The following is a 24741-nucleotide window of genomic DNA, read 5'->3' as shown; positions in this document are numbered from 1 at the left end:
ATTTCCTGGCTCACCGGTCTGCGCGCCCCGGAGGACAGAGGGCAGGTGGGGGTTGGGTGCGCCGGCCGGGGGAGAGGGGGCCGCCGCCCGCCGGCCCGGAAGGGCGTGGGGGCTGCGCTGTGCTTCCGGCTCTGCTGTGGCTTTTTGCGCCACACGCTTTTGCCCTGGAGCAGTTTTCTTTCTTCTGTAAAAGTTTTCGCTTTGATGCAGAACCGGGCACTAATACAGTGAGAGAAGAGTCCAAGGAAGTTTGTAAGAATAAAAACCTTCAATTATCAATCCAGTCTTTGAACAGAATAAAAGTTTTTTCAAAGTTTGTTGAGAGGTGTATGAGGTGGTGGTGCTGGCTTTCCATTGAAGTCATTTTTCCGGAGAAGACAGACAAGCACATGTTCCTTTTATCAGTAGCCTTAGCCCCCACCCCCAGCAATTTTGAAAATGGGGTATGGGGTGGAATTCAGATCTGTAAGGGAGATGTCATTAACTTAAGTAACTAAAAGAAAGCAGAGTTATGAGAAGGTGTGGATGGTCAAAGGATGAGGTGATCTTTGAATTAGACCATTAAGGATTGGTAATATTTGAATATGAAAAGGCATCCCAGCGAAGAAAAGATAGAAGGAATGAATTCTAGGTGGAGAGGACAGGAGGAAGCACCTGGAGGTCTGTAGTCCAGTTTGACAGGTTTGTTGGAGATGGATGGGAAACTGACCTGGAAAAGAGGATTGGAGTTAATCAGAAGCTATAATGTCTTGACCAAAGCATGTGTTTACTTGTTTTCCGACCAGTGTTATCGATAGTGCTCAGTGTCTGCACTATGACTCCACCTCTCCCAGTAGCCATTTTTATTCTATTATTATTTTTGTTTTTCTTTCTATTTTTAATGATAGAGACAAAGAAATAGAGAGGAAGAGAAATAGTGATGCCTACAGCACTGCTCCACCTCTCCTGAAGCTTCACTGCCGGTGGGAAGTGAAGGCTTGAACCCATATCCTCAGGCATAGTAAAATGTGAGCTTTACCAGCTGTGCAACTGCCCCACCAACCTGTAGAGCAGTGGAAAGCCATTAGAAATGACTGCAAGTTTTTGAAACTTTATTTTTTATTTTTTCCCTTTTGTTGCCATTGTTGTTTATCCTCATTATTATTGTTGTTATTACTGTTGTTGTTGCATAGGACAGAGAGAAATGGAGAGAGGAGGGGAAGACAAGAGAGGGGGAGAGAAAGATAGACACCTTAGACCTGCTTCACTGCCTGTGAAGTGAAACCCCTTGATTACAAGTGTTCTATATTAATAGAAGGTGGATATAATGGAAGCCTAGAACTTACTTAATAAAGCCACATACTGTTTGTGAAGTGGAAGAGAACATTAAAAAAAAAACAGTTTATTTATTTATTTATTGTTGGGTAGAGAGAGAAATTGAGAGAGGAATGGAGACAGAGAGGGGGAGAGAAAGACACCTGTAGACCTGCTTCACTGCCCATGAGCCCCCCTGCAGGTGGGGAGTCGGGGGCTCAAACTGGTATCCTTGCACCGGTCCTTGCACTTAACCTGCTCTGCTACCACACGACCACCACACGACCACCATTGAACCTGGATCTTTGTGCAGGTCCTTGCTCTTAGTACTATGTGTGCTTAACCTGGTGCCCCACCACCAGTTTTCTTTTATATTTGAGATAAAGAGAAAGACAAAAAAAGAGTTACTATGGTACTGCTCCACCATTCATGAACTCCTCTACTGTTGTCTGTGGTGCTTCCATGTGGTAATGGGGCTAGAATCCTGGGCCTTGAACAGGTTAAGGCATGCACTTTACCAGGTGAGCTGTCTCCCAGCCCAACTTTATACATTTATACCACATTGCAATGTAATTGTATACTGAACTGGAAGCTCCTTGTGAATAGGATCATGGCTTGTACTTGGCATCTGGTATGGAAGTAAGTGATGGAAATAAGTGAAAACCCAAACGAGAGCAGGTCAAGGATTTGCATTCAGAGTTTGCTATAGTGAAAGAGTCAGCCACCATTGCTTGTTTTTGTCAGAGACTCAAAGGCAGGCAGAGGAATGTAAAAAATTCATAGTGGAACGAAGAGGAAGTTTTCATAAATGCCCTAGTTGGAGGACACCAGCCTGGGGAAGGTTACTAACAGCATCTTAGGTGATTGGTTAGGGGAGTATATTTGGCTTCCTCTCATTGGTTCTAAACTAGGACAAGGGGCAAGGAGGAAATTAAGGGAACTGGTCATTCATTACTGATTGATGTAATAATCATGAACTATTGTCCCAATGGTTGTGGATTAACTTCCTGCTGGACTGATAGCTACACTGTGAGTCAGCACCCTATTTTTATATATGGTCTAGCCATTGTTCATTTATATATTCAGGTCCTCACTGGTCGTTATCAAAGATGTTTGAGGGAGTCAGATGGTCTGAGTGTGAACAAAGTGTGTAACACACAATTCACAGAGCAGGAGGGTGCTGATGGGTGGGTAGGGTTCCTAGGCCCCAAGGGTTAAGAATGGGAGGGGTAGAACCAGTTTGTCCTGTTCTTAACCTTTCTCTGACTTTGATGTAGGTCTGGGAATGGTGAGGAAACTTGTCAACTCAGGCCTGAGTAGGGTTTGAGCAGGCAGAGAGAGGCTTTGGGATTTTTGGGGAAGCAACAGTGGAGTAGACTGAAGAAGTTATTTTTACAGTATAAAGTGCACTTGGATTCACTAAATCATACATTCTTTAGGCTCTGTCTTCATTGTCATCATGCTTTATATACCCATGAATCATGTATGAAGCAGCATATTCACTGATCTGAATGGGGAAGAGGAGAACAGGGAGTGGATTGTTTTGTAATAATTTAAAGTAGGGGACTGAGATTAGAGCTACTGGTGAGGACAGATAGCATAATGTTTATGCAAAGAAATTTGAATGCCTGAGGCTCCAAAGTCCCAGGTTCAATCCCCTGTACCACTATAAGCCAGACATGAGCAGTGCTCTAATAAAAAAAAAAAAAAGAGAGAGAGAGAGAGAGATACCCATAGTCTATCTTTCACCTCCAGGGATTTGGCACCTCTCAAACTTTCCATTCAAATTTTAAAATGGCCTCTTAGATCTCCCCACTGAGCTAATAAGTGGGTTATCAGCTTCAACTTTGAGGACGAGATAGAAGGAATGTATTCCAAGAATTTAAAAAAAAAGTTTAAATAGCCTGCTTGAAAATATTGAGTCAGGTGTGAGACACAGTGTTTTATTGGGTAACGTGCTGGATATGAACTTGGTGTGTGATATAAATGAAAGACTACTTAACTCAGTACTAAAAAGCTTTGAAATTGGGGTACTCATTGTAGCTTGGCTCCAGATCTGGAAACCAAGCATGTGAGTCACTCTGCAAGCTGTTCTTGGTCAAACAGCAAAGTGGGCAGAAGAGTGCAAAATGAAGCTGAATGCCCTATATGAGAGATTAAGGGCTCTTGGTGGAATGAGATGGGGCTTGAGAATACATAATGGTTCACATTGCTATGCAAGGCTTATGTTGCTAGACAGAGTGGAGAACTCTCTGTCTAGGGGGATTTTCTTTTTTCCTTTAAAAAAATTTTCTTTTTAATATTTATTCCCTTTTGTTGTCCTTGTTGTTTTATTGTTGTAGTTATTGATGTCGTTGTTGTTGGATAGGGCAGAGAGAAATAGAGAGAGGAGGGGAAGACAGAGAGGGGGAGAGAAAGATAGACACCTGCAGACCTGCTTCACCGCCTGTGAAGTGACTCCCCTGTAAGAGGTGAGCCAGGGGGCTCGAACCGGGATCCTTAACGCCCGTCCTTGCGCTTTGCTCCACCTGTGCTTAACCTGCTGCGTTACTGCCCGACTCCCTCTTTTTTCCTTTTTTATGTAGCACAGGGATTGAACCTAGGGTCTTGCCCAAGTATGATAGATACCACTCAGACATCTTTTTGGATATATATATATAACATTCTTTTAAGTTTTTTATTATTTATTTATTTAGCCTCCAGGGTTATTGCTAGGGCTCAGTGCCTTGCAGTACAGCTGGTAGTATGACCAGCCTGGTAACCTCCTTCAAGATGCAGATTCTCAGATCCATTCCACATCTACTGAATAAGTCTCTGGGAATTACTTTTATTTACAATTATTATTATTATCATTATCTTTTTTTAGGTGCTGGTCTTTATTTTTATTTTTTTATAATTTTTATTTATAAAAAGGAGGAAACACTGCAAAAACCATAGGATAAGAGGGCTACAACTCCACACGATTCCCACCATCAGAACTCCATATCTCATCCCCTCCCCTGATAGCTTTTCTAGTCTTTATCCCTCTGGGAGCATGGACCAAGGGACATTATGGGGTGCAGAAGGTGGAAGGTCTGGCTTCTGTAATTGCTTCCCCGCTGATCATGGACATTGACAGGTCGATCCCTACTCCCAGCCTAACTCTCTCTTTTCCTGGTGGAAGTGCTCTGGGGAAGCGGGGCTCCAGGGCACATTGGTGGGGTCATCTGCCCAGGGAAGTCTGGTTGGCATCACGATAGCATCTGGAACCTGGTGGTTGAAAGAAGAGTTAACATATAAAGCAGAACAAATTGTTGACTAAAGGCTGGAATAGTGCAGATGAAGAGTTGGGGGGGGGGGTACATTTTGTAGATAGTTAGTAGGTCTATTTTAGTTATATTCCAAAGGGCCCATGACTATATTAGTGTTTTTTTGTTTTTTTTTCTGAGCCTGACATCTGATATGCTGGTGGACCCAAGTTATTGTCTGGGGGGGGGGGGGATGATGTTATGGCTGCATAAAGGACCAGAAAGCTGGACCAGGGAAGAGAGTAACTCCCAAATATAGGAAAAGGGTATAAATATTGTTGATTGTAAACCCCATCGATTTGATGTGATCTGGGGCCCACATTCAGTTTAGGAGCCTATGTGATCTCTGCATCCCTGTAGATCTGAGCTCACATTCTGTGGTCATGAGTAGGAACATTCCAGGCTGCCCCAATATCAGGATCCGTCTTCCTTGGGTGGACAATAGAGTATGTTGTCCATCCTCCCTTTGGAGGATGGGGAACATTCTCTACCATTGTTGATCCAAGTTGAGGGCAAGGTCCTATGGGGCCCCACAAAGGGGTCTGTTTTGTTCTTCCTGATAGAGATGACCGGTAATAGTGGAGAGAGGGATTTATTCGAGGTCCAGGCCCATCATGTTGGTTTGGGAATCTCAGGACTCCCTGAATAGGGCCCTAGCTGATGGGGTGGCCTGATAGTGACTAAAGAGTCATCGTTAAAGTATGCCAATCTCTTGTCCTTATTCAGCTTTTGCAGTCCTTACTGTGGTAAGGTTATCTTTGGAGTGAGTGAGGGAAGTGTAACAGGAAGTAAGTGAGGAGGGTATCTAAGTCTAAGAAGACACTATTTCATTATGAACTTTCTACTGACTCACTGCAGACTATTGTGTACTTTTGCTTTCAGGTATATATTTTGCCCTAATTTCTGGATACATGTGAACATATGCCCTATCTCATGGGACCTGGTCTATATCTAGGTTTTGAGACTTTGTTAGGAAGTGAACCACCTGGAATGGAATTAGAAAATCCTATGAAAGGAAAGGTCTCATCCAAGTAATGAGGCTGAAGGGTTGACATTCCATGCCTGATGTCTCTGGACACAGTCTGAAGTGAAGCTTCCTGAGGTGGTAGTCATTGCATTGATTAGGATGGGATTGGCAGATGCAATATTATTTGGTATGAATTGAGAGAAGCATGTAGGAAAGGGAGCCCCACCCTAGAGGTTCCAGGACTGGGAGAAATATAGGCTCTATAGAGGACACCCTAGAGGTTCCAGGACTGGGAGAAATACAGGCTCTATAGAGGAAGCGGGAGGTTCCTGCTGTCTTAGGGTTTAAGAAGGCAATAGGTAGTTATTGCTATAATCAAATTATTTGGCGATTGGGTTAACTTTGAAGATCTCTTTGTTAGGATTTGCTGTATCATACATAACATCACCATAATTTATGTCCTTTGACATTATTTGTATATAGCTGTGTCTTAGAGAATAATGCCACCGGTTGCTTCTGTTCTCCCTGGTTTAAGCTTTTTTTTTTTTTTTTCTTCTTTCCTCCTCCAGGGTTATTGCTGGGCTCGGTGCCTGCACCATGAATCCACTGCTCCTGGAGGCCATTCCCCCCCCCCCTTTTGTTGCCCTTGTTGTAGCTTCGTTGTGGCTATTATTATTGCCCTTGTTGACGCAATTCGTTGTTGGATAGGACAGAGAGAAATGGAGAGAGGAGGGGAAGACAGAGAAGGGGAGAGAAAGATAGACACCTGCAGACCTGCTTCACTGCCTGTGAAGCAACTCCCCTGCAGGTGGGGAGCCGGGGGCTCGAACCGGGGTCCTTATGCCGGTCCCTGCGCTTTGTGCCACATGCGCTTAACCCACTGCGCCACCGCCCGACCCCCCTGGTTTAAGCTTTTAAGAGAGTCAACACTTCAAAGATTTGGCCTATGGTCTGTGCATTAAAAACTTTGAGACATTCAACCAATTTTTCTCTTCTCATATTAAATAGTGATTTATATGACTGCAAGTTAATAGGAGTGTGGGGTTGGGAGGAGGAGGAACAGGAAAATATATACTAAACCAAACTCCTCTCACAAAAGAAATCACAAATAAACCTCAGTGAATACAACAGAAACAAAAGTGAAGATCAAACCAGAGAGAAAAAAAAACAAAATAAGAGAAAAAAGAGGAAACACAAACAGATTCCCAGTAAGACCAAACTATACCTATCCCACAAAAGAGAACACAGTCCACTATCAGCCAAAATAATAACTACAACAAAAGCAAAAGAAAAAACTTGATCAAGTCAGAGAAAAAAAAAAAAGGCAAAGCCACAAACAAACCACCATCCAATACAACCAATACAACAACCACAACAAAGATTTATCAAACTAGAGAGAAGGAAGAAAGAAAAAGACAAAAGTCAAAACCACACCAACACTAACTCCTCCCACAGGTGAAATTGCAAAGAAATTTTAGCCAACAACAAATTAACAAAGTAACCAACTACTAACTAGCAAACAAATAGCCTGTAAGTTAATTCAAACCAGGGTAACAAATACCCCATCCCACCCAAACTGTGGCTTGGTATTGTCTGCAGCTGAAATCCAGTGAGGCAGTTTTAGATGTACTGTTGACGTTCCATATTTTGGATCTTTTACTGATTGAAGTCTACTAATATTACTGTGTTGCTATAGATAATGCTGTAGCTCTTTCAGTAGGTGTTTGATGTATTTATATGACCTCTAGTTGGGTGCATAGATGCTAATAATTGTTAAGTTCTGCTGATTGACTGATCTTCTGAGCATTATGTCCATCCCTAACTTTTATTATGTTATTTTAGTATTTTGTGTCAGATATGAGAAGAGCTATTTCTTCCCCTTTTTTTGTGGTCCATTAGCTTGTATGATAGTTTTCCATCCTTTCACTTTGAGTCTGTGTTTTCTCTGTTGAGTTAGGTGGGATTCCTGCTACAACATATGGTTGTGTTGTGTTTTCTGATCCATCTTCCTACTCTATGCTTTTTAATGGGTGGATTCAGGCTATTGAAATTTATTAATATTACAGATTTAAGATATTTTAACGCAATCATTCTAGTCTTTTAGAGTGTTCTTTTTATCTTTATAATGAGTCAGAAATCAAGAGTGAAGGGGGAGATAGACACCTGAAGCACTGCTTCACCACTTGCAAAGCTTTCCCCCTGCAGGTGGGCTCAAACCCAGGTCCTTGTGCATTGTAATGTGTGCACTCAATCAAGTGCACTACCACCTGGCCCCTAGTGTGGCATGTTTAGTGGTGATGTTATTGTTTGTAGAAGACCTTTTAGAACTTCTTTCAAGGCAGGCTTGGTGATAGTTGATTCCTTTAACTGTTGCTTGTCTGAGAATTTTTATGCCTCCATCTAGTCTGAATGACAAGTCTAGCAGGATATAGTATTCTTGGTTGAAAGCCTTTCACATTATGAGCTAAATATATAGTCTCCCATTCTCTTCTGGCTTTTAGAGTTTGTGTGGAGAAATATGCTCATTTTCCTTCATATGTAACTCTGGTTTTCTCTTGCAACCTTCAAAATCTCTTTCTTTATCCTTGTTCCTTTTTATTCTAAATATGACGTGTCTTGGTTTCTCTAGGTCTGGGTCAGTTCTACTTGGGACTCTTTGGGATTCTTGAATCTTTATGTCCTTTATGTTGTTTAGAGTGGGGAAGTTTTCTATAGAATGCTTTCTTCCCTTTCCTCTCTTTCTTTCTCTGGCAAGCCAATAATGTGTATATTACTTCTTTTGAGGTAATATCCTATATGCTGTTGTTTTAAATGTCTTTTAATCTCTCTTTTTGAAAATTTTATTTATATATTTACTTTGTAACATGTATGCTCAACCAGGTGTGCTACCACCCAGTCCCCGATTTATTTACTTTGATTGGAGGGAAATGGAGTTAGAGAGGGAGAAAGAGAGACACCTGTAGCACTGCTTCACTGCTTATGAAGCTTCCCCTCTGCAGGTTGGGACTGGAGGCTGAACCCAGTTCCTTGCACATTGTAACATGTACACTCAACTGGGTGTGCCACTGCCTGGCCCAAGTCTCTCTTTATCTCCTTTAATCTCTTACTCTCTTAATCTCCTTAATCTCTTACTTCTTTCTTAGTTTTCTCTAATTCATCCTCAATATTTCTAATTCTATTTTCTGCCCCAGTTATTCTGCTCTTGCTCTCCTCAGCTGTTTTCTATAGATCAACTATTTTGTTACCCTGTTCAGATGTTATATTAGCTTGTTCAGCTAGTTATGCTCTTTTTTTTTTTTTTTGAGTTTATTTCTTTATTGGGGAATTAATGTTTTACATTCAACAGTAAATACAATAGTTTGTACATGCATAACATTCCCCAGTTTCCCATTAAACAATACAACCCCCACTATGTCATTTATCATCCTTCATGGACATGTATTCTCCCCACCCACCCACCCCAGAGTCTTTTACTTTGTTGTGATACACCAATTCCATTTCAGGTTCTACTTGTGTTTTCTTTTCTGATCTTGTTTTTCAACTTCTGCCTGAGAGTGAGATCATCCCATATTCATCCTTCTGTTTCTGACTTATTTCACTCAACATGATTTTTTCAAGGTCCATCCAAGATCGGCTGAAAACGGTGAAGTCACCATTTTTTACAGCTGAGTAGTATTCCATTGTGTATATATACCACAACTTGCTCAGCCACTCATCTGTTGTTGGACACCTGGGTTGCTTTCAGGTTTTGGCTATTACAAATTGTGCTACCAAGAACATATGTATACACAGATCTTTTTGGATGGATGTGTTGAGTTCCTTAGGATATATCCCCAGGAGAGGAATTGCAGGGTCATAGGGTAGGTCCATTTCTAGCCTTCTGAGAGTTCTCCAAACTGTTCTCCACAGAGGTTGGACCAATTGACATTCTCACCAGCAGTGCAGGAGGGTTCCTTTGACCCCACACCCTCTCCAGCATTTGCTGCTGTTACCTTTTCTGATGTATGACATTCTCACAGGAGTGAAGTGATATCTCATTGTTGTCTTGATTTGCATTTCTCTGACAATCAGAGACTTGGAGCATTTTTTCATGTGTTTCTCAGCCTTTTGGATCTCTTCTGTGGTGAATATTCTGTCCAAGTCCTCCCCCCATTTTTGGATGGGGTTATTTATTGTCTTGTTGTTGAGTCTGGCAAGCTCTTTATATATGTTGGTTATTAAACTCTTATCTGATGTATGACATGTAAAGATCTTCTCCCATTCTGTGAGGGGTCTCTTGGTTTGGGCAGTGGTTTCTTTTGCTGTGAAGAAGCTTTTTAATTTGATGTAGTCCCATAGGTTTATACTTGCCTTAGTCTTCTTTGTAATTGGATTCGTTTCATTGAAAATGTCTTTAAAATTTATGTGGAAAAGAGTTCTGCCAATATTTTGCTCTATTTGATAGTTTGTGGTCTAACATCCAAGTCCTTGATCCACTTGGAATTTACTTTTGTATTTGGTGAAATACAGTGATTCAGTTTCATTCTTCTGCATGTTTCAACCCATTGTTTCCAACACCATTTGTTGAAGAGACTCTGCTTCCCCATTTAATAGTCTGGGCCCCTTTGTCAAAGATTAGATGTCCATACGTGTGGGGCCTCATTTCTGGGCTCTCAATTCTATTCCACTTGTCAGTGTGTCTATTCATGTTCCAGTACCAAGCAGTTTTGATGACAATGGCCCTGTAATACAGTTTTCGATCTAAGAGTGTGATGCCTCCCATTCTGTTCTTTTTTCTCAAGATTGTTTTGGCAATTCTAGGTCTTTTCTGGTTCCAGATAAACATTTGTAGCATTTTTTTCTATTCTCCTAAAAAATGTGCTTGGGATCTTGATGGGGATAGCATTAAATTTGTAGATGGCTCTGGGTAATATATTCATTTTGATGATGTTAATTCTTCCAACCCATGAACATGGAATATCTTTCCACTTCTTTGTGTCTTTTTCAATTTCTTTGAGTACTGACTCATAATTTTCAGTATACAAGTCTTTCACTTCTTTGGTCTGGTTTACTCCTAGATATTTTATTGTTTTTGTTGCTATAGTAAAAGGAATTGTTTTCTGGATTTCAATTTCTTCTAACTTAGTGTTTGCATAGAGGAATGCCACTGACTTTTGAATGTTAATTTGTAGCCTGACACCTTACTGTATTGCCTGATGATTTCCAAAAGCTTCTTGCTGGATTCCTTAGGTTTTTCCATGTATACTATCATGTCATCTGCAAATAAGGAGAGTTTGACTTCTTCTCTTCCAATCTGTATCCCTTTAATTCCTTGCTCCTGCCTGATTGCTATGGGAAGAACTTCCAACACTATGTTGAATAGTAATGGTGATAGTGGGCATCCCTGTCTAGTACCTGATCTGAGTGGAAATGCTTCCAGTTTTTCACCATTGAGTTATGATGTTGGCTGTAGGTTTGCTATATATAGACTCTACTATCTTCAGGAATTTTCCATTTATTCCCATTTTTTGTAGTGTTTTGATCATAAAGGGATGTTGTATTTTGTCAAAGGCTTTCTCTGCATCTATTGATATGACCATGTGGTTTCTGGTCTTGCTTTTGTTGATGTGGTGAATCACATTGATTGATTTACGTATATTAAACCAGCCTTGCTTGCCTGGGATAAACCCCACTTGGTCATGATGAACAACCTTTTTGATATACTGCTGTATCCGGTTGGCTAGAATTTTGTTCAATATTTTCTCATCTATGTTCATCAGAGATATTGGTCTGTAGTTTTCTTTTTTGGTTGTGTCCCTGTCTGCTTTTGGTATCAGGGTGATGTTGGCTTCATAGAAGCTGGCAGGGAGTATTCCAGTGTCTTCAATCTTCTGGAAGACTTTTAAAAGTAGAGGTATTAGTTCTTCTTTGAAGGTTTTGTAGAATTCATTTGTAAAAGAATCTGGTCCAGGACTTTTATTTTTGGGGAGATTTTTGATAACTGTTTCAATTTCATTAGCTGTGATGGGCCTGTTCATGTTATCCACTTCCTCTTTACTTAGTTTTGGAAGTTGGTAGGTAGCTAGGAAATCGTCCATTTCTTCCAGGTTCTCTAGCTTGGTGGCATTTAGTTGTTCATAGAAGCCTCGCATGATATGTTGAATTTTTGCGGTGTGTGTTGTGATATCTCCTCTTTCATTTACTATCCGATTTATTTGGGTCTTCTCCCTTTTTTGTTTTGTGAGTCTGGCTAGAGGTTTGTTGATTTTGTTTACTCTTTCGAAGAACCAACATTTACTTTTGTTGATCTTTTGTATGGTTTTCCTATTCTCAATGTTATTTATTTCTGCCCTAACTTTAGTGATTTCTGTCCTTCTGGTTGCTTTAGGGTTCCTTTGTTGTTCTTCTTCTAGGTCTTTAAGATGTGCAATCAGGCTGTTTATTTGTGCTTTTTCTTGTTTCCTAATGTGTGCTTGTATAGCTATGAACTTCCCTCTTAGGACTGCTTTAGCTGTGTCCCAAATATTTTGATAGCTTGTGTCTTCATTTTCATTGAATTCTCAAAACATTTTGATTTCTTCCTTGATTTCCTCTTTGACCCAGAAGTTGTTAAGAAGTGTACTGTTGAGCTTCCACATTTTGGCACTGTTACTAATTTTTTGTTAATTGTTAAGTGTTAGTTTAGTTCCACTGTGGTCTGAGAAGATGCTTGGGATGATTTCAATGCTCTTGAATTGGCTGATGCTGTCTTTGTGGCCTAACATATGGTCTGTGCTTGAGAATGACCCATGTGGATTTGAGTAAAATGTGTATTCCAGTTTCTTGGGATGAATGACTCTGAAAATGTCCAGTAGTTCTAGTTTATCTCTCTCTTCATTTAGCTCCCTTATGTCTTTATTGATTTTCTGCCTGGATGATCTGTCAAGTTGAGAGAGTGGGGTGTTGAAGTCCCCTACTATGATTGTATTACTGCTAATATATTGCTGTAGCTCTTTCAGTAGAAGTTTGATGTATTTAGATGGCTTCTCATTGTGTGCATAGATGTTAATAATTTTTAAGTCCTCTTGATTGACTGATCCTCTGAGAATTAAGTAGTGTCCATTCCTATCTTTTTTAATCTTATCTATTTTAAAGTCTATCATGTCAGATATGAGAATAGCTGTTCCTGCCCTTTTTTGTGGGCCATTGGTTTGTATGATAGTTTTCCATCCTTTCACTTTAAGTCTGTGTTTGTCTTGTTGAATTAGGTGGGTTTCCTGTAGACAGCATATTTTTGGGTTGTGTTTTCTGATCCATCTTCCTACTCTGTGTCTTTTAATAGGTGAATTCAGGCCATTGACATTTATTGATATCAAAGATTGAAGATATTTTAATGCCATTCTTGTAGAGTTTTAGAGTGTTTTGATATATGTCCTATTTGTGGTGGTCTGGGTGTTTATAGGAGACCTTTCAGAAGTTCTTTCAGGGCAGGCTTGGTGATGGTTGATTCCTTCAACTGTTGCTTGTCTGAGAAGGTTTTGATGCCTCCATCTAGTCTGAATGACAGTCTAGCAGGATATAGTATTCTTGGCTGAAAGCCTTTCTCATTGAGCACTTGATAGATATCTTGCCATTCTCTTCTGGCCTCTAGTGTTTGTATGGAGAAGTCTGCTGCTAATCTTATGGGTTTTCCTTTGTAGGTGACTCTTTGTTTTTCTCTTGCAGCCTTCAGAATCCTTTCTTTATCCTTGTTCCTTTCCATTCTAAGTCTGATATGTCTTGGTGTCTTTAGGTCTGGGTTAATTCTTTTTGGGACCCTCTGGGCTTCTTGAATTTTTATGTCTTTGATATTGTCTAGACTAGAGAAGTTTTCAGCTACTATGGCCTGGAAAATTCTTTCTTCCTCTCCTTCTCTTTCTTCCTCTGCTATGCCAATAATGCGTATATTGTTTCTTTTGAAGTCATCCCATAGGACTCTGTTGTTGTTTTCAGCATCTCTTAATCTCTTTTTGAGATCTCTTACTTCTTTTTTAGTTGCCGCTAATTCATCCTCAATCTTGCTAATTCTGTCTTCAGCCTCATAGATTCTATTCTCTCTGCCCTCTACTGTTTTCTGGAGTTCATCTATTTTGTTGTCCTGCTCTGATACTGTTTTAGCTTGTTCAGCTAGTTGCCTTCTTAGCTCAGATATTTCAGCTTTCAGCTCTCTAATAACCATGAGATAATTAGTATTTTCTTCCTTATTCTCATTTTTTGTTCCTGCATTTCTGGTTACAATTTTTTCAAATTCTTTACTCACTCCTGTTACTATTACCTTAGCTAATGTTTGGATGTTGAACTCAATATTTTGTGCTTCACCCTCTGGAGGACTTTTAGCTGGACTCTTGTCCTGGTTGGATTCTCCAATTTTTTTTCTTGTTATTTTAACCATTTTATATATTATGTTATGAGTTCCCTTTATCAGTACTTTTCAAATTATTGATCACTATTGCATGGATTGACTTGTGTCTAAGTAAGTTAACTAAAGGGTTCACAGTGGTGGAATTTAACAGTTATTTCAATCCCTGAGTTGGAGCTCAGTGGTTTAAAAGCCTCTTTCTTTTTTTTTTTCCTTCCCTGTAGGCTATGGGAGCCTGAGTGCTTTTAAACTATCAATAGGCTTCTTAGCTTAATCACTGACTCCTGACCAAGAGATAAAGCAGGGTATGGCAGATATAATCCAGTGGTTATGCAAAGAGACTTTCATAGCCCCTCAGCTATGCCACCGAGGTATAGGTCTTATGAGTTTCCTGGTTAGATCTCTGTCCCCTGGTGTCCCTTCCTGTCGCTGCTCCAGATTCTGAGGGTAGTAGCAATGGAGACTCAGAGTTGCACTTGGTGAGTCTCTGGGGAGTCCTCTCCTCCCTTCAGCTGTCCCCTTGTTGGTGGAGCAGACTGGAGGTTGTGTCTCAACTGATAAACTGCTGAACTGTTAGCAGTCACTTAATCTCTCCTTAGGCCCCTCTCTCCTCTCTGTCACCAGCCACACGTGTTTGTACTCACCAGTGATTTACTGGGTTCCTGTGGTCATTCTAGTCCTGTCTTGTTTTGGTCCCAGGTGGTCTCCTTTGATATTCCTAGTTGATCTGGGAGAGGAGAGTAGAGGAGAGGAGAGAAAGCAATCTGCTGCTCATAGCTCTGCCTCCGGAAGTCAAATCCTAGTTATGCTCTTAATTCAGCTATTTTAGCTTTCAGCTCTCTAATTGCCTCAAGATAGTGTTTTGTTTCAAAGTTTTATTTCCTTTTTCTCTATTTCTTATTATATTACTTTCAAACTCTTTCATCACTCCTGTGATTAGTGCACTAATTACTGTTTGGATGTTATCCTCATTCTTAATCTGCTTCTGGCTTGTTGAGATTTTTTTCTGGGCTTTTGTCCTAGTTAATTTCTTAAGTGTTTCTTTTTGGTTTGATTATTGCATTACGTTTCTTGAAATTTGTATCCTGGGCATTGTTGTTTATATATCGTGTGAGGTGCTTTCTGATTCGCTGGTTCCTGTTCCCTGAAGCTGATAAACTTTAGTGTGTTTCAGGGATAGGTGGAGCTATTAGTTTAATATCGACACAGCTGCTTTTGGAAGATGGGGTGTAGACTCTCTTGTGCTCAAGATGAAGAGAAAAGTAAAGGATTGGAACAGCAAGGTGGCACCTTATGCTAGTACAGCTTCTACAGTCTTGAAAAGTCCCTCCTTTTCTAATTTTCAATCCACTTATCGCACTTGCCTGGACTGTCTTGTGTCTAAATTAGGCACTTCATAGTTCACAGCTGTAAATTTTAACATTTTTGTTTGTCTTTTTAAAACCTCTATCCTAGAGGCTCTTAACCCTTGTTATGCTGCCAGTGATTTGTCTGTGACTTATCTTCATTGCATGCTATGGGTACCTAAGCCAGCCAGAGGGATTTTTAACTATAAGTTTATTTTTTAGCTTGATCACTCACTCTTAATTAAGAGATAAGACAGGTTGCAGGCTAGGCAATAGTTATGCAATGAGACTCTCAAACCGAGGTTCCAAAGTCCCAGGTCCAATCCCCAGCATTACCACCCGCCAGAGATGAGCAGTGTTCTGGAAAAAAACAAACAAACAAAAAAACAAAAAAGGGAAGAAATAGAAGATCAATAAGATAAGAGAGATAACAGAGACTCAGAAAGGGAAGTATTTTGGTTACACAAATTGTGGTTGGACTCCAAAATTCTCCCTCATTAAATCTTGATTCTGCCAAGCATTGCATTCATAGGCACTGTTGTGGGAAAGATTAGCTTCAGTGGAACTGGAATGTTATCCTTGGTCTTCTCTCACCCCTGGTAAAGTGTTCAGCTGTTTCACTTACAGTGTGGAACCAGCCATTACCAAGTATGGCTTCCTGAGTTCCAAGAATCTCTTCCTCATCCCTTTTCTACCCTCTGATTACAGTCTATACTCACCCATGGCTTAGTGAGTTTCTGAAGAAATCCTGGTTTAATTTTATTTTCAGGTGCTTTTTCATTGTTTTTCCTAGTTTATCAGGAGAGCAATGTGAAAAGGCTTCTACTTCTTAGCCACACCTTTGGATCATTGGGAGGGGAGATTTTACCCTGAGTCACTGGGCTGGTTCTTTGCTTTTGATGTCTATATAAGGTTTCCATGCTGCCTCTGAGAGGCAATATCAATAGAAACTTGAGAACTCACAGTTGTAAATTGGTGAGTTTTTATGTAATGTTTTCCTTTTTAAATATATATATATATATATATATATATAGTTAAATATATATAGTGCTAAAACACAGACCCAGAAGTGTTTCAGCTGCCAATCTAATTTGACACCTACCATCTCTTAGCACTTTTTTTTTTTTTTTTTTTTTTTGTCCTATGAATCACTCACCTCCTTTTTGTCCACAAGCCACGCGTATTTGTACTTACTTGTATCTTGGTGAGTTTTTGATGAGATCCCTGGTTGTATTTTATTGAGTTTTTGTTGTTTTTCCTAGTTGAAACTTCCACTCCAGCAAAGGAGTTTAAAGATGGGACAAGATCCATCCTTTTTTTTTTTTCTTTTACTGCCACCAGAGTTATAGCTCTTGGTGGCTATGTTATCCACCTTTTTTTCCTTTCTACTTTATTTTTATTTGACAGGACAGAGAGAAATTGAGAGGGAAGGGGCGATAGAGAGGGAGAGAGAAAGATAGACACCTGTAGACCTGCTTCACTGCTTGAAGTGTCCTCCCTGCAGGTGCGGAGTGGGGGCTTGAACCTGGATCCTTGCTCATGGTGATATGTATGCCTAACCAAGTGTGTCACTGCCTGGTATCCATCATCCTTTTCAATTATAGATTTTATATTTTTGTTCTTTATTATATGTTTCTACTTTCAGATGTAACTCATTTAGACTAGATGAGTGAAATTATCATTTCTTGAAATGTGCCATTTATAATTTAGGGTTAGATATCTGTGCCACTTGCCATGAACATGCAACCTGTAAGCAAGAAGGAGGGAAGAAGATGTGTATTTGCAACTATGGATTTGTTGGCAATGGGAGGACCCAGTGTATTGGTAAGTTCTGTATCCTGGGGTAAGTTGAAAAGTTGAACCAAAAGCCAAGATTTTTTGTTGTTAAAGAGTTGATGACATTGGGAGATGCAAAGATTGTTATTTGTTCACATGTTTTTGTTACAATACTTTTTTCCAGTTATAATAAGTCTTTGTTTTAGTGTTTGGATACATCTGTTTTCTAGCATTCACAAGGAAGCACCCCTCACATAAAAGCTCAATGAACTTGTTTGTGTCTTTATAAGTTCTCTGATGTAATACAAATTTGAGATGTTTCAATTCTTGAGTGTTTACTTAACCAGTCATATAAATACCACATTTATTAATTTCTCTGATTGTTTTGATATAAAATATTTATATTAAAACATGAGAAAAATGAAAATGGCTTACTGATGAAAGAAATACTGTTGCTTCAAGTCTTTTAAAAATTTTTATTTACTTTATTATTTTTATTGGATATATATAGAGAGAAATTGAGAGGGGAGAGGGAGAGAGGCAGAGAGACACCTCCAGCCCTGCTTCACCAGTCGTGAAGCTTTCCCCCGACAGGTTGGGACCAGGGGAATGAACCTGGGGTCCTTATGCACTATAATGTGTGCTCTTAACTAGGTGTACCACTGCCTGGCCCCAGCTTCAAGTCTTATATCTACCAACGTTTATCCTCCAAGCTTTTTGCAGTTGTAACTCTTTGAGGTTTTGGATCAGTTAAAGGGATACAAAGATCTTAAGATTAGATCCATGTGAGATTTTTTTTTTTCTCATGTTATTTGCCATGCCACAAGAGTCACACAATATCTAAATTCAAGCCCAATTTAGAGAAAGTTTCCCAGTAACTTTATAATAGGGAATGTTATGGTAATTGTGGAGTTTACTTTCTAAACCTTGTATGTGTGGTATAAACATGGATAGTTTTGCCCTGTCATTGTGGAGTGAGATTCACAACCTTGTGATTTTTTTTCCCCTCTCCCTAAAGAAAAATAATAATGCAATCTTGAATTTAAAAAGTCATGTTCTTCTTTACAAATTAATTAACTAATTAATTAATTAACTAATTAATTAATTTACATACAAGGAATCAGAGAGGCAGATAGAGAGAGAGAATGAAAAAGAGACCACAGCACCAAAGGTTACTTCAGTGCCATGAGGGCCAGGTGTGAATCTGTGTTGTGTGTAGAGCAGGCAGCATACTATCCAAGTGATCTATTTCACTGGCCCCAGATACAGTCTTTTATAGTCGCACCTGCTTGTCCATCCCTGCAGACTTAGGTTGTACCTTTTTTGACCTGTTTTTAGGGCTTAGCCCAAAAGAAGTGTGGCTTCCTTGTGGTCATAAGTTCCTGAAGCAAGCCCATCCCTTTTGTACACCATTCCACCCACCTGCATTGCTTGCAGGGGCTTGGAAATGAAGTTGGAGTTGAGGAGCACAGAGAAGCCTTCCTTTCTCTTTCCCCTAGTGAAACTCCCCTATAAAATTTCAACTGCATTCACGATTATTGTTTGACTTCTGAACATTATAAATTTCTCTTGATGGTAGGAGGAGGCTTTAATTAATTATATGGTAGTTTCTTTCCAGACATCAGATGGTAACCTTGCTTACATGCGATTTTATGTGTTTATTAGAGGTATTATAGCATGCTAGTTAACCAAGGGACATAAGTATTTCCATTCTTGTGAAGTCTGCAGGGGAAACGTGTGTCAGGAAACAATGGGAGAGGATTGGAATATCCCATTTTATGGGCAGCTGTACTGATGTCTGAAACTGTCAAAAGGGCTGATTTTAGTCTGGCTATGGTTTGAGTGCCTGTTCTTCCTTTCTAAACTCTCATTGAAATCTTACCATAGATAGTTTTAATGATGAGTCATCTTCTAGGCTCAGTTAAACTTTTGCAAAGATAACACAAGAAAAAGGAGGGAGCAACATCAAAGTTTGAAGGGGATACTTTTGGTTCTTCTTCTTTTTTTAACCAGAGCACTGTTCAGTTCTGGTTTATGGTGGTACCAGGGATTGAAGTTGGGACTTCAGAGCCTCAAAAGGAGATAGTTTTAAGTTAGCAGGAATTGAATACAATTATGGGAGGTGATTGAACTACTTTGAGGGTATCTATGGCTTAATACAACACACCAGATTAAAAAAAAGAAACAGAAAGAAATGTATGATTTATAAGTTGATGATTCTCCTTTTACCCAAGCCCTCCAAAACCTCACCCCCCCACCACATACACAAAACTAACTGGATAGATCAACTTTAAAACGCTAAGAATTGGGTACTAAAAGTTTTCTCTGAAGATAGATGTTGTAGCAGTCAGCAAGCTCTGTTCTGTAGGTCAAATATGGCTGCTGCCTGTTTTTGTAAATAGCGTTGCTCATTTGTTTACCCATTGTCATTGACTTCTTTCATACTCTAAATGCATGGGTAGGCAACAGAGACTATATGACTCCTCCTTTACAGAATAAGTTTGCTTATCTCCTGGCTTAGAGGACAGAGGTGGGAGATATAGCTCATTTTATATTCATGTAACATTATTTAATTACAAATCCTCAGGGTAGGTTTTTGTAGGCTCACTGAGCATCTCATATCCCAGCTCCTCCTCCCTGAGTGACTAACATTATTCACTTGGGTAGTTGATGATTAGCAGAAGCTGTTCATGCTACAGTATTAGCCCCAATCCCAGATGAGGTTTAAATACTAATTCCATTGTGTTTCCTGGTAACTCAGAAGTAATAAATTTTCCAGTTAATCGCTGGATATAAAAGCATTCTATTTGCCTTTAATAAAAGAACAAGAGAATTGCTAAGGTGGAAAGTGGGATTCATTTTCCTTGGCTGATATTAAGATATTGTGAAGTATAGGAAGGTGGAAAAAGCAGCGAAGAAGGATTATTAAATTGAGTTGTTGGGTTTCTCTTGTGGTTTCGTGTACTCCTGGTGCATAACTGTGAGGGGCCTATATCCTGTGGCCTGAGAAGTTAGGTAAAATGAAAAGAGACTGGGAAAATAGATCACTAAACTGTTTCACAGAATATTGATTCCCTGACCCATAGCACAGGAGAACAGTGTGGTTTATTAAACGTGGCATGGATTGATAGCGCTTTTTGTGCCTTGTCTTAATGTGTTAACAGATAAAAATGAATGCCAGCTTGGAGCCACTGTGGTCTGTGGGAACCACACATCTTGCCACAACACACTTGGAGGCTTTTATTGTATTTGCCTGGAAGGATATCAAGCCACAAACAACAATAAGACATTCATTCCCAATGATGGCACCTTCTGTACAGGTATCCTGAAGGGACTGCAGGGTGGTTGTAGTGATGGTAGGACAGCATCTGGGCTCTGGAGGAAAGAGAGAGCAGGTTGGGATAGGGTGTGATATAGCAGAGGGAAATGTGACACAAATCAAGTATTAGTTACTATTAGAAAATTAGTGTTATTTTGGGTAGGGGTAGATAGCATAATGGTTATGGCAAGAGTATCTCATGCCTGAAGCTCCAAAGTCTCAGGTTTAGTCCCCTACACCACTATAAGCCAGAGCTGAGCAGTGCTCTGGTAAAATAAATAAATAAATATAAAAATAAAATAAAATAATATTTTTATAATATAAAAATTTTTATAATATAAAAATAAATAAATAAATAAATAAATATATATATGAAAATTAGTGTTATTTCAATTGGGATAAAGTTATGTAGTATTTCAGATTATTCTCTTATTTCAGTAGATGCATTCTGAGGTATCTCAGGATGTTTTGAAGTACCTAATGGTTTTATATCTATAAGATGATTTAAATGGCAAAGTGGAAAGAGCTGCTGAATCTTGAGGGTGAGTCTATAGGAGTTTCTTTGCTTGTTTTGTGTGTTTTCACATATTTATAACAAAGAGGGAATCTCAGATGATACGCCACCTGCAGGTTCCTGTAGCCCCCAATGGGTGTTCTTGGTGTAGCATGTTTACTTACTTGCTCTGTGTACTCTGCCCATGAAAAGTCTTGATGTTTGAACTTTGGTGTTGGGTGTGGTGTGGTTTGGAACTATATCCTGTAATTTTATAATCTTGTAAATCACAATTGATCACATAAAAAAAGACTTGGAAAAAAAAAGAACAAAGAAAAATCTTGATGTTTGCCTTGGGAGTTCAGAACCATTACCTTGGAGAAATCAGCAAATGCTACCTTTAAGTACCTCAGTGGCTTTGAAGGTCAGATTTCTGAAGATTCTGGACCCATGTTCCCAGAAGGATAAAGAATAAGGGTATAGGATGTGATCCTCTGGTGGTGGGAATTGTGTGGAATTGTACTTCTCTTATCCTATGGTCTTGTCTATCATTATTAAATTAAAAAAAAAGTCTAAAAAAAGAAGTGGCAAAGCCCTCCTAATTTCTAGCGGCCATTGTATTACATGAACTCTGTTAATGACATATCATGATAATGCAGCTCTTTGGCTTTCTAAGAAATCTTTGAACAGTAACAATGAATAAAGGCATGATAAAACTCCTAGTACTAAGATGATTTTTCATAGACTTAATCATTGCTTAAAAATTTTGCTATTTAAAGGTTGGGGGTGGGGCTGCAGAGGAGAGCATCTTTTATCTTCCTACCTACTAGGAACCACAGGTTCTGGTGCTCTGATTCATTGTCCCTCTCAACTCCTACCAAGGTAAAAATCCCTCAAAGCCTATATTTGATTTATTCTTGGTGTGAATTATTAATTCTCTCAATAGGCATTTTATAATACCCTATTGTTTTTTTGGTTGCAAATTATTTGATACATTATTGTACAAGTCAGTGTTGGCAGAATTTAGATGTGTTAAGAATACAAATTTTAAAATATCTTTCAGTGTTATTTGGTGCTTAGTTCACTCAACATGTGTTTCTCATGTGTGTCCTTTGTGACAAGTTTATGCTGATGGAAGTTTATATCTTGGAAGTGGGTAGGGGATCAGGGCAACTTTCTAGAGGACATGTCACCCAAAGTTTTCAAGACCGTAGGAGTTTACCAGGAAAAAAAATCTTCTCTCTATAAATATAGAATATATTTTATAAATATAGTATATATTTAGTATACAGGGTGGCCACCAAAAGTGCACTTGACTTTTAAAAAGATAAGGAAGAGGGGAAATAAGTATTTTCTACAAAAGCCAACTGTCAGTTTAAATAGTGCAATCTTCCTGAGACAGAGGTCCTAATTTAGGTTTTACTTCAATGTATTCTGCATTAAAAAATTTATTTAGTGGGGCAGAGTCTCGTAAATTGTTATGCAAAAAGGCTTTCATGTCTGAGGCTTCAAAGTCTCAGGTTCAATCCACTGTGCCACCATAAGCCAGAGCTGAGTAGCGCTCTGGTAAAAAAAAAAAAAAAAGTTGGGAGTCGGGCTGTAGTACAGCGGGCTAAGCGCAGGTGGCACAAAGCACAAAGACCGGCATAAGGATCCCAGTTTGAACCCTGGCTCCCCACCTGCAGGGGAGTCGAATCACAGGCGGTGAAGCAGGTCTGCAGGTGTCTGTCTTTCTCTCCTCCTCTCTGTCTTCCCCTCCCTCTCTCCATTTCTCTCTGTCCTATCCAACAACAACAACAACAATAATAACTACAACAATAAAAAACAACAAGGGCAACAAAAGGGAAAAAATAAATAAAATAAAATATAAAAAAAAATTAAAAAAAAGTTATTTAGTGACTTGTTTTTCTTTTTCTTTTAAATTTTATTATTTATAAAAAGGAAACATTGGTAGGGCACTAAAGTAAAACCCTGTGGTGAGGGGTAGACATGCAGCTTCCTGGGCCAGTGGGGGGTGGGAGTGGGTGGGAGGGATGGATCACGGTTTTTTGGTGGTGGGAATGGTGTTTATGTACACTCCTAGTAAAATGTAGTCATATAAATCACTAGTTAATTAATATGCGAGGGGGAAAATTAATTGTATGTCTCGAAGTTTTTTAAAACACAGACTGAATCTTTTTAATATATAGGATGTGTAATTGATATGCAGACTCTTTCAAAAGCCTAGAACAAGTAGATCAGAAGCAACCAATAGCACAGCTATATAAAAGATACTGGGTACTGTACAGCAAGCCCTAACAAAAGGACTTTTCAAAGTTAACCCAATTACCACATAATGTGATGATAACATTAACTATCCGTTGTCTTTTTGAACCCTAAGACAGCAGGAACCTCACATCTCCACTATAGAACCTCTACTTCCCCCAGTCCTGGAACCCTTGGATGGGGCCCACTTTCCCGGATGCCTCTCCCAATCCATATCAAATAATATTGCATCTGCCAATCACAACCTAATCAACACAACGATTGCCACCTCAACATGCTTCACTTCAGACTGTGTCCAGAGACTTCATGTGTGGAATAACAACCCTTCAGCTTCATTACTCCAGTGAGACCTTTCCTTTCATAGTATACTCTAATTCCATACCAGGTGGTTCACTTTCTAACAAAGTCCCAAAACCTAGATATACACCAGTTTCTGTGATAGAGAGCATATGTTCACACGAATCTATAAACTACTGCAAAATATATACCTGAAAGCAGAAGTACACTAGAGTTTGCAGTGAGTATCCCCCTAACACTTCCTCTCCACTATTCCAAGCTTTGGGTCCATGATTGCTCAACAATTTGTTTGGCTTTGTATATTAACTCTCTTTTCAGTCACCAGGTTCCAGATGTCATCAGGATGCCAGCCAGGCTTCCCTGGACTGAAGACTCCACCAATGTGTCTTGGAGCTCTGCTTCCCCAGAGACCCACCCTACTAGGGAAAGAGAGAGGCAGACTGGGAGTATGGACCGACCAGTCAACATCCATGTTCAGCGGGGAAGCAATTACAGAAGCCAGACCTTCCACCTTCTACAACCCACAGTGACCCTGGGTCCATGCTCCCAGAGGGATAGAGAGTGGGAAAGCTATCAGGGGAGGGAGTGGGATATAGAGATTGGGTGATGGGAATTGTGTGGAGTTGTACCCCTTCTACCCTATGGTTCTGTTAATTAATCCTTTCTTAAATAAAAAAAATAATAAATTAAAAAAAATCACCCTTGTGACGTAAAAAACAAACAAAAAAGAGGAAACACTGACTAAACCATAGGATAAGAGGGGTACAACTCCACATAATTCCCACCACCAGAACTCTGTATCCCATCCCCTCCCCTGATAGCTTTCCTATTCTTTAACCCTCTGGGAGTATGGACCCAAGGTCATTGTGGGTTGCAGAAGGTTGAAGGTCTGGCTTCTGTAATTGCTTCCCCGCTGAACATGGGTGTTGACAGGGTCAGTCCATACTCCCAGCCTGCCTCTCTCTTTTCCTAGTGGGGAAGGGTTCTAGGGAAGTGGAGCTCCAGGACACATTGGTGGGGTCATCTGCCCAGGGAAGTTCTGGTCGGCATCATGCTAGCCATCTGGAACCTGGTGGCTAAAAAGAGAGTTAATATACAAAGCCAAACAAATTGTTGACCCATCATGGACCTAACGGCTGGAATAGTGCAGATGAAGAGTTGGTGGGGGGGTCCTCCATTTTGTAGTAGGCATATTTTAGTTATATTCCAAAGGGCCTGTGGGTATACTTTTACTTTCCTTTTTCTTTTTCCCCTGAGCCTGAAATCTGATATGCAGGTGGATCCTAGTTATTGTCTGGGGAGATGATGTCATGGCTGGAAAAAGGACCAGAAAGCTGGATCA

General features: G+C 39.8%; 1 protein-coding gene and 1 long non-coding RNA gene across 9 annotated transcripts in view; one reads left to right on the top strand and one right to left on the bottom strand.

Moving 5' to 3' along the window:
* LOC132540903 (uncharacterized) overlaps positions 1-251 on the bottom strand; it is a 66501-nt gene extending 66250 nt beyond the window's left edge. Inside the window, exon 1 of the long non-coding RNA XR_009552074.1 lies at positions 15-251. This is a non-coding gene — a long non-coding RNA (uncharacterized LOC132540903). The remainder of the gene's footprint in view (positions 1-14) is intronic.
* SUSD1 (sushi domain containing 1) overlaps positions 1-24741 on the top strand; it is a 325163-nt gene that overhangs the window by 536 nt on the left and 299886 nt on the right. For 6 of the 8 annotated variants that reach the window (XR_009552073.1, XM_060199942.1, XM_060199946.1 and 3 more), the window contains exons 2-3: positions 16960-17073; positions 20190-20366. Coding sequence is in view for 7 of the 8 variants with exons in the window: in XM_060199942.1 (XP_060055925.1) it covers positions 16960-17073; positions 20190-20366 (291 nt within the window). In the remaining variant the exon portion in view is untranslated. The remainder of the gene's footprint in view (positions 1-16959; positions 17074-20189; positions 20367-24741) is intronic. The other 2 variants (XM_060199941.1, XM_060199948.1) reach the window with 1 other exon arrangement.

The sequence above is a fragment of the Erinaceus europaeus genome, chromosome 10 (assembly GCF_950295315.1).
Source record: "Erinaceus europaeus chromosome 10, mEriEur2.1, whole genome shotgun sequence".
Taxonomy (NCBI): domain Eukaryota; kingdom Metazoa; phylum Chordata; class Mammalia; order Eulipotyphla; family Erinaceidae; genus Erinaceus; species Erinaceus europaeus.
Note: the sequence above shows the minus strand (reverse complement) of the source record. Positions and strands in the feature narration are given on the sequence as shown.